Source organism: Limulus polyphemus, unplaced genomic scaffold, assembly GCF_000517525.1.
Source record: "Limulus polyphemus unplaced genomic scaffold, Limulus_polyphemus-2.1.2 Scaffold4073, whole genome shotgun sequence".
In the NCBI taxonomy this organism is placed as follows: domain Eukaryota; kingdom Metazoa; phylum Arthropoda; class Merostomata; order Xiphosura; family Limulidae; genus Limulus; species Limulus polyphemus.
In genome coordinates, this window is record NW_013669683.1 from 60,710 (window position 1) to 71,443 (window position 10,734).

At 30.6% G+C, this 10,734-nt stretch overlaps 1 protein-coding gene across 1 annotated transcript in view; it reads left to right on the forward strand.

The window, feature by feature from the left end:
- Positions 1–10,734, forward strand: part of LOC106470540 (dynein heavy chain, cytoplasmic-like) — an 83,678-nt gene that overhangs the window by 39,539 nt on the left and 33,405 nt on the right. The window contains exons 29-35 of the mRNA XM_022399145.1: positions 761–914; positions 3,158–3,392; positions 4,435–4,618; positions 5,134–5,346; positions 6,349–6,501; positions 8,951–9,036; positions 9,726–9,882. Coding sequence (XP_022254853.1) covers positions 761–914; positions 3,158–3,392; positions 4,435–4,618; positions 5,134–5,346; positions 6,349–6,501; positions 8,951–9,036; positions 9,726–9,882 — 1,182 coding nt within the window. The remainder of the gene's footprint in view (positions 1–760; positions 915–3,157; positions 3,393–4,434; positions 4,619–5,133; positions 5,347–6,348; positions 6,502–8,950; positions 9,037–9,725; positions 9,883–10,734) is intronic.

Sequence of the window (10,734 nt, forward strand, 5' to 3'; positions counted from 1 at the left end):
CATAAAATTTATCATGAAAGTAAAAATATTGATTCAATTTTTATCTTAAATTGTTTCTGAATTAAGCTATTTTTTGTTATATCACCAATATTTTTAATCAGAAACATATCTCTTAACTCAACAGAGACTAAATTAAGAAATCAACAAATATTTTTCCAGTTTTGTTGTCTATACATATCATTTTATACTTTCACTACATAGACTAACAACAATATTAGGTTATACTTTTGTTGCTAAGCGATATGACATAAAAGCCAATGTTGGAACGTAGTGTTACCAAAATGCACTGGCTTTTTAACATATTAGAAGTTGTTAATCTAATTGACTTTTACCAATAATTATTCAATAAATACACTACAAATTCCTTTCATGAATGATCTGAATTTTGATTGGCTCACAAAGGAATTTACCGATGTTTGACTGTCTTGAATGCACTTTTCTGCCTCTGTTGGTCAAGCTTGATTTTGCAAAATTTATTTATTTCAGCTAGCTATGAAATGTAAGGTTAGGGTAAACTATGGGGTCGTAGTACTTGTCCCATCATTTTTGATGGTCTATACACTGGGATTTATATAAGATTTATCTCCCATATGGTAGTTTTACTCAAGTAAACAACAAGGTAAAAATCAAATTCTTCTTTTGTAGATACTGTATGTGTGGTAGGTTCAATACATATATATATATATAGTAATAAGTTATATTTTTGAAGGTTTATTAATCTAAGCAGTTATTTTACTAATTATTTTTTCATGTTTTGTAGGCCATGGGACGTATCTTTGTTGGGCTATGCCAAGTTGGTGCTTGGGGTTGTTTTGATGAGTTCAACAGATTGGAGGAAAGAATGTTGTCTGCTGTCTCCCAGCAAGTGCAGATGATACAGGAGACTTTGAGAAACCAGCAGAACAGCAAAGAAGGTATGAACTGTGTGCAAAATGTGTGACGTACAACTTTCAATTCATTCTGTTTACTCTAAAATATGCTATAATGCCTAAAAAGTTGTGATCTTTGGGATGTTAAACTCATCTTAATGAATTGATTATTCTAACGTCTTACATATTAAAACTCTGAATTAATAAGTGTTATCTTCACAAAATTTGACAAGTTTTTAGTAAACATTACAAGCCTGTTGTACACAAAAAATTGGAATTTTTAATAAAGTATTTGTCTGCATTTCCAAAGTCTTTACTAAATCAATCTTGAGTTCAGGTTGGTTTTCATGCTAAGAATAAAAATACTTGTATATCTTAGTTTCATGTTTCATTTGCATAACTTTTTAGAACTTCCTATGTAAATGTCAAAGTTTTTTTTTTAAGATAATAGTTTTTATATTAACTGTTATTTTTCTCTACCCTAACACTAACTATAGCTAAATTATTGATGTAGAGTTATGTGAAATTTTTAAAGTTATAGAATAAAATAAACAATACTTTTTCTACTTTGAATGAATTACTTGTTGCCATATCTTTAAAGCTTCAACTGTCTACATTTTCACTTATAGTTTATTTTATAGTATTATTGACTGGCTTGTTTGACATACAGTTTATTCATCCCTGAAAAGCAACACATTACATTGTGAACATATTAGCAGATTTCCTTACACTTACGGATGCGAGTGTGAAGTTCTGAACTCGTACACTTGTAGTTACTTAACCCTGTTTTTTTTGTCTCTAAATTTTTGTTGAAACCTTGTTGTTGTACCTTTTTGATATGCATTTTAAAACATAAATAATATCTAACTAAGCTATAAACAGGTTAAAAAATCATTAATGCTGTGAACATCACCTTCACTTACATCAATCACTTCCTCGGACTAATTTATATTTCTGCCAAATTCAAAAGGACCAATGCAAGCTTGAAATAAAAAATAAACCGTTTTTATTAGTTATAAATGTATGTCAAATAAGAACACATGGTTTTAAAACTCCTTTGAAAGTTAAGGATAGATGGGTGGGGCTTCTTTTTTGGGTTGGACAAATTTATTGATATCTTACTAAATGGAAAACTTAGGACATTGAAACTGTACCTTAGACCCTGTAATTATTTATAGATTGTTTCTACTTAACTTAGACAGCGTAGTTACTTTAGTATTTGAAGTTACACATATTAAAGGGAAGAACTGAGAGTGCTTTCATGTCATGTGATAACAAAAGTGAAGATTGGGAATTTCTTCAAATTTTATATTTAAATTAAGAATTTTCAACTTGTGTAACCAAACAAAACTTGAATTATTAACTACATTATGATGCTAATGTTATTGACATATTCATAACAAATGTGTTTGATAAATTTTGAATGTAATTCTGTGAATCTGTAGAAAATCACAACAAGCCAGAACCATCTTTAATGGGTTAAAAATGAGTTGTTTGTAAAATAACCTCTGTTAGTGAAATGTGAACAAATGAAATGACTATTTACAAAACAAATGAAAAGAATCAGTTTATATTGTTTCTTATTATTCAGTCTTTGTCGATGTTTGTATTGCACGATAGTTTTCCAGTACACGAAAATTTAATTTAGCTGTGAACCATGGTGTATATTACATCATACATTCTCTGTTTTAAAACTTTTGTGTAAAAGTAATTTGTAAAACTGTTATTAAAGTAGAAGTGGTAATATATCTCCATAAATGTAATTAATTCAAAGAATGTTTTACTTGTTTTATTTCTCTCAAAGAAAAAAAATTACTTGAAACAGTCTCTTGCAAATAAATATTCTAGTAGGTTTTTATATCAATCTCAATTTTTTTATTATACATAGGTTTTATTATGAAATCATGACTATTATTAATACTACACTAACATTGTTTTATTTGACAACCTTTTGATTCTTCTCCTAGGACTGGCCTCATGGTTAGTCTGATAATGGTCGTAGAAACAGAATTTAAAGCATCAAGTGAAGTTTGTTAACGAGATGTAAACCCATTTATAGGTGTTTCAGTACTCAGAATGATGGCTTAATACGCTTGTACTTACTAACAGAATGATGGCCTAATATTTAGTAAACGTGTATCTACTAACTCTGGATGGTTTGTAAAAAATCTTTTGAAGAGGTTTTGAAAACATCTCTATTATTTGGTTTTTTGATGAGATGGAAAAACTTTATATATGTTGTTACCCCCCCCCCCCAAATCTAACAATTTCATTTTTATTTTACAAAGGTTTAACAGTGGAACTTATTGGGAAACAAGTCCGAGTGAACTCAGACATGGCTATCTTCATAACTATGAACCCTGGTTATGCTGGTCGATCAAATCTTCCTGATAATCTCAAAAAACTATTCCGCTCCCTAGCCATGACAAAGCCTGATCGTCAGTTGATTGCCCAAGTGATGTTGTATTCTCAAGGTTTTCGTTCAGCAGAGAAACTGGCTAGCAAGATTGTGCCATTTTTCAGGTATATTTATATTAATAGTATAGGTGGACAAATCTGTCAGAGTGAAGGTGTTCCGTTATTCATTTAGAATAAATTTAGCAAATACCAAAAATACATTGGATATTAGAAAAATATATACGTACGTACATATAGAACTGTGACGAACTCGAAGAAGTAAACTGATTACTGTAATCAGAAAAATATATATGTACGTACATATAGAACTGTGATGAACTCGAAGAACGAAACTGATTACTGTAATCTTTCAACTGTTTAACATTACATTATCAGGTGTAATTAGATAATAATGAATAAATCAGTATGTAGTTTATAAAGAGTATTTATGAATTATCTTGATGGGGTTAATGGCAGTTTTATGAAATAAACCACACATTTCTTCTTACACTATAAAACTGGTTAGTTTCATTATCTATGTTGTTAACATTGGTTGAGAAAATAGTTTTGGCAAATTAAGGTATACATATTATTTATAAGCTGGCTAATAACTATAACTGAGCCTCATTTAATACTTTTTGGATACTTTTGGGCCTTAAATATGATCATAGCGTCCTGTCTGAATTCTTCTAAGACTTATTAAACTAGGATAATAGCACTTCCACTTGGATCTGTCTGAGCCTTTAATATTTATGATCACAACTTTTATCAATACATTTTTATCTGGATCCTTCTGGGCCTTAAGAAGGACAATAGCTTTGGTGTCTGGATCTATCTGGGCCTTGTTAAAGTAAGGTCATATCATTGTTCTTGGGTTCCTTTTGGATTTTAAGTAGGATTGTATCATTACTCTGGACTTTAATTAGAATGATAGTATTACACTATACCCATCTTAGCCTAAAGGAGAATCGTACTCAAACAAGATATTGTACTGATAGCTTTCCTTAAGTATTAGCAAGTAGGATTTTGTGATTATTGATAATTGTTCTTTGGATACAATGTTGTAAACATAAATATTTTACTTGATTATTAAATACTAATTATGGCCACCAGAAGTTTCTTTTAATAGTCATGATAGTTCTTCTAAAATGGTGGTTTGGTATTGCAGACTTTGTGATGAGCAGTTGTCAGATCAATCACATTATGACTTTGGCTTGAGAGCTCTGAAGTATGTTCTAGTAAGTGCTGGAAACATAAAAAGAGACCGTATCCAAAGAGTAATAGACGACTTGAAAGAGAGAGGAGAAGAAGTTGATGAGGGAACTATTGCAGAAAAACTCCCAGAACAAGATGTAAGTATTGGAACAACAAGAATAAAACCATAGTAAGTTTCTGATAATATGATGAGGGAACTATTGCAGAAAAACTCCCAGAACAAGATGTAAGTATTGGAACAACAAGAATAAAACCATAGTAAGTTTCTGATAATAATAAAAAAATAAAAGAATCCAGAGGGAAAATTTTTTCAAATATAAGATAGTGTTGTCTTTTAAATAATTTTCGTCACACTGGGCTAATTTTTGTTTCTGGTAGGTACAATGTGTATTTTTTGTTGTTGTTGTAGATTACAGCTGTATGTTTTAAACCCTATTTTCCAATGTATTAATCATCCGTTTTCTGTTCAAAAAACAAATTGGTGCTAAAATAAAACAAAAATTGTCTGAGACTCAAAGTGCACTTAGTTGTAAACTGTTCCTAACCATTTTTAGTTGTTTCAGGTCTGTGTTTGTTTAGCTGAGGAAAGTAGTCTTAGTAAAAAGAATAGTTTTTATTTTACCTCATCTTATTTCTGTTTGCTTGTTTTCAGATTTTGATCCAGAGTGTGTGTGAGACCATGGTTCCCAAATTGGTAGCTGAAGATATTCCACTACTGTTTTCTTTGTTGTCCGATGTGTTTCCTGGCATTGAGTACACTAGGGCCGAGATGAAAGGCCTGAGGGAAAAGATTATACAAGTGTCACAGGAAATGTACCTGGCATGTGGCGAAGGAGAGGAACAAGGAGGTTCTTGGATGGAGAAGGTTGGGGATCTTTAGAAGTTTATGAAAAAAAGTTAAACATGAAACATAGTCATTAAATAAAAAAGAAGTAATATGAGCTTTAGCTTGCACTTGAAAGTAGACTCGTCACTGTAATTATTGGAGGACATTTATAGTCTTTTTTTTTTAGCATTTATCCTTGTTAAAATCTTACTGATCACTTGAAAATAGTACAATTAGACAATACACTGAATTAGTTTTAATGAAAAGAGTTTTCTCATCAACAAATCCTCTGTATTGTTCAGTTCATAAACATATTTTGGTAATTTCAAGTGTTGTCCCAGGTTTTGCCACCAGTGTTTCAATTATAGTTAGAAAATTAGAAAACATTTGTGAAAAAAAAAAAATTTGGTTGTCCAGTTATTTTTTTTATTTTCTATAAAATTTGTAGAACTAGAAAAATGATATAAAGCGTATATGAAGCTTTTGGTTACTGGCATTAATCTGTTCAAAACAGTTGTTTAGAGTTATGCTTATTATAAAAAAAAGGTACAAAAATAAAAATAAATATTAATAATTTTTAACAATTACTTTCAACAACTTTTTTCTTCTAGAATTCATTATAAATTTTCCAGTGTGTTTAGAGTAGATCCAATGATCATATGTTAGAAACTTGAGTGTAGATTTGAATACTCATTGTAACACTTGTCATGAGATTTGGGTATGTTTCTATTTTAATAATAGTAATGATAATTTAATAAGAATCTTTAAATCTTGAAACACAATTTTAAGTTTGATACTATAATAAATTAAAAGCAAAACTGAATTGTTAACTGAGTAGCTGATTGAGCTGTGTCACGGTAATTGCATTTTAAAGGGTTGAATATATTTTTACTTAGATATTTATAATATGTAAATATATTATGAATTGTATCTACAGGAAAATTATTTTATTTTATTAGAGCAGCAAAAAGGTGTTACTCATTTCTGTTTCATCCCTTAACACCAAACACAAGTGATAAATTTATGTTTACCGTATTGCAGGTTCTTCAGCTGTTCCGTATCTCCCAACTAAACCATGGCTTAATGATGGTTGGACCTAGTGGCAGTGGGAAAACAATGGCATGGCAAGTGCTTCTGAAAGCTCTTGATAGGTACGAAGGTGTTGAAGGTGTCGCCCATGTGATTGATCCAAAGGTAAAGTGTCATGTTATTGTGCGTATATTTTTTATGAACCAGCGAGCACCTTTTGAATGTTAAGTGCACACTCGTGTATAAATTTTTTTAATATAAGTGAAACCAATTATTCTAACTATTTAACAGTTTTTTACTCACAAATATTTTTAAATTGCTATTCTGTCATTTTTTTAGTATAATTTACAAAGAAAAATAAGTAATGATCAAACTTGATATTTATGCACACATCCAAAGAGTTTTGCCTGTAAACAACACATTCAAGAATTTGTCATAATATAATAGTATTAGGCTTATTGTATTTATAAACATTACATTCTTTATTCAGTCCCTCAGGGTTTTTCTGATAGGATGAATGTATAATAGTATTTTAACCACACTGTTTCTGTCTTATCTGTTGCCAACGACACGTTTTGCCCCAAACCAAGCTCATCAGGTTGACTGGCTTACAAGAAATATGGCATTGGTCAGAATACTATTTATATAAGCCTTTTTTTAAGAATGACAACTGTTATGGTTTGAATGTCTTAAAACTTTTCTGCCCATCCTACAACATAGGTTTATATTTCTTAAACTATCATCCTTTGAGAATTCTCAAAGTTTTATGTTTTTTTTTCCTTCTCTTTCCCCGATTTTGTCAGGACGCCCTATTGTTCCCACACCTATTATGACTTCACAGCGTGGGATTGTAACAAATACTAATGTTACCCTGCTTCTAAAATACATACAGCAAAGTTTAACTATTATTAGATAGAGTAGATTATAAACCATTTAGGACTATGTAGAATGAATAAAGTGATGAGAGAAGCAACGTATATTGTAACGTCTCCGTTCGTTAGTTGATTTTCCGTAACTTCATTCCGACGAAACTTTAACGACACAAGTTCTTACTTAATAAAACTGGTTTATTCTTTCCGAATACAACTTTACGATACACTCAACTTCAACAGTCGCTCTATAACAACACTATAATTCACGTCTCACGAGGCCAACAATATTTTGTCCGCATACATTCAATTACTCATTACACTGTTGTGACTATCTTATATATACCAGACTACCCCCAATCTAGTAAATGCTAGGGCATTCACGAAGGAACAGGATATTTCTAGAAAACGTGGTGTGACACTAGTCACGTGACCTCGCTGACGCAACAATATTTTTATGGGAAAGTAATAAGTCTTAGCTTGTACAGAAAACAACAGAATGTAGTGAGAAGTTTAGAAGGCTTGGGAACAAACCCCAGGATAATTATTTGCAGGTTCTTTATGCATTATTGTCATTCCTGAAAATGTTTTTATTTTAAAGTAAATTAAGTGTTATTGTTAAGTTTATCATATTGCAAATAAATATAGGAAAATATAATTTATTGAAAAGAAATTATATTTATTATTTATAAACTGATTTTCACCGATAATATTCTAAGTTTTTGCCTTTTTTTTTCATAGTTTATAGCCAAAAGTGGAGACTGCTGCAATTGTCAAAATAAAGTATCTAAATAAAGGTGTCAATGCATATTAATCAAATTGAAACTTACTGGATATATAAAATGGAACTTTCTGATCAACATTCAAAAAAATGTCTAAAATCTAAGGCCAAGTGAATTATTTCTAACTTGGACTCGTAACAAAATTTTGGAAAATTCACACATGAAAGATGGTAGAAATACTAAATCAAATTATGTGAATTTTTCAAGCTGAAACTACATAATATTTTGTAAGTTGGCCGTAAGTTTCACACAGTTTGTTTAAGAATTTCTACTATGAAAGTAAAAATATCATCATTGACAACACCTGGTTTGGAAAGGGTTCGAGATAAAAGAATTACTTCTGTTGAAAGCTATTGAACCTCCTTCATTTGACTAGTGTACTCAGTTTTTTTTCTCATTCAAGAAAATACTTAATGTTATTAGAGTGGTTCACAAAAACTCCTGACCATCTCACAACTACTTAATTCTATTCAAACTATAATAAAGGCTTATAATGCTAAAAACAGAGTTTTGAAACCTGCCATGGGCAAAGCACAGATAGCCCATTAAGTAGTTTTGTGCTTAATGACAAATAGTGTCTAAGATACAGATATAATTTCTCTTGAGTTTTGAATATAATACTGTATGGCTTAAATATTTGATTGAAATGAATAATTTTGCAAGGTTAACCGATCATGTTGGTTAATGAATCAAGTATATAATTACACTCATTTTACCATTCAAGTATTAATAAGAAAATGTGATGACCAAAATTAGTTAAAAAATTTGTAGACGTTTTTTGTTTTTTTCAATTATTTTTGGAATTGTGTAAGAACAGAAACTTTTGTATAGGCATTACCCCGTTCTGATTACTAGCCCAAGGAAAATAACTAAAATTAATTCTAACTTTTTATTGTAGTTGTCATAATCTTAAGATAGCTGAGAATGTTTTTAGTAATAAGAAGTATGTGTGTATTACTATAGGCCATATCCAAAGAAGCTTTGTATGGAACACTGGACCCAAATACACGTGAATGGACGGATGGTCTCTTCACCCACATCTTGAGAAAGTACGTACATTTCTCATTTTAAATTGTAACAAATAACATCGATAATGCTTTTTACAGTAGCTGAATGTTAACTCTGTTGCTTTAATTATTTCTTTTGTTTCCCTTTTTATATATAAAGCTGTATTTGATATTGAAGAATGATTCTTTGTGTACTTTTTATACAGAATTTTCTCTCTGCTTCACAGCCCCCCAGTGGCTCAGTGGTATGTCTACATACTTAGTGCTAAAAACTGGGTTTCGATATTCGTGATGGGCACGACACTGATAGCCCATTGTGTAACTTTGCATTTAAATACAAGCAATCTCTGCCGTATCTTCTTTTAAAGTTGAACTTGTGTTTCAAATGAATGGTGGAAATAGGAAAGAAAGCCTTAGCAAATGATAACATACTTATATTTGAAGAGCAGCTTTAATAATAAAAAAAGTAATTTTTTTTATGAAAGTCAGACTACTAGCTATTAAAATTTAGTAGTTATGACTACACAAATTAAATGTAGTGAATGGTTTCTATAATATATAATGATAACAGTGATGTCTCAAATTTAAACAAACTTTGTGGTGCACCTGATTTAACTTACAGATTTTAACACCTATATGAACACAGACAAAACAGATGATAATCTTTGTGTAATCTTTTCCTAGCTGAATCTAACTATGTAAAAACTTTGTAATTTGCATTTTTAACACAGGATTATAGACAATGTACGAGGGGAAATCAACAAACGCCAGTGGATCATCTTTGATGGGGATGTCGATCCAGAGTGGGTAGAGAATTTGAACAGTGTATTAGATGACAACAAACTTTTGACCTTGCCAAATGGAGAGCGCCTCAGCATTCCACCAAATGTATGCTTTTTGTTCCATAATACAAACTGTATGATAAATATTTCGCTAATATTGTAGAAATGAATTTCACAAACAAATATAAAGTTTTTGATGGACACGGAAAATAAATGTGTATTTCTTGTTTTATGTCTCACAAATAAAGGTAAAAAACAACAACAACAAAGGTATCGAATGATTTTACCATAGAAAACTTAACCGTATGTTAAAATTTAAATAAACTTTCTCACTTATCTAGGAAATTTCACAGTAACTGAAGAAGACCCAAAACAATTTCGTTATACTTTACTTTTCTTAAAGAGATTCAAGTCACAGTTTAATACATTGTTTTACACCCCTACTGTAAAACAGAGTGGAGTATAGTGATTTGATTTTGTCCATCCTGATTTTGTGGATTAAGATATCAAGATTGGATAGATTAATGGATTTTGACCAAAATTAAACAAAAGGTGCTACATACAAAGTTCTGGACCCGATTAACTCTTGAAGGTCATGGTTCAAAGGTAAAGGTCAATCAAGTTGGGGGGGTCCCAACACTAAGTATAAAATCAGTGGGAGTTGTACTTGTTTTTTCATGAAGTTGTTGTTATTTACCATGAACTATTAAACTGATTGAAAACTACTTTTTTACAACAGATATTTTATTCTTTCAGGTGCGTTTTCAATCAGTTTAATAGTTCATGCCACCTGAAAGAATAAAATATCTGTCGTAAAAAAAGTACCGCATGAACTATTAAACTGCTTGAAAACTACTTTTTTTACAACAGATATTTTATTCTTTCAGGTGCGCATGAACTATTAAACTGCTTGAAAACTACTTTTTTACAACAGATATTTTATTCTTTCAGGTGCGCA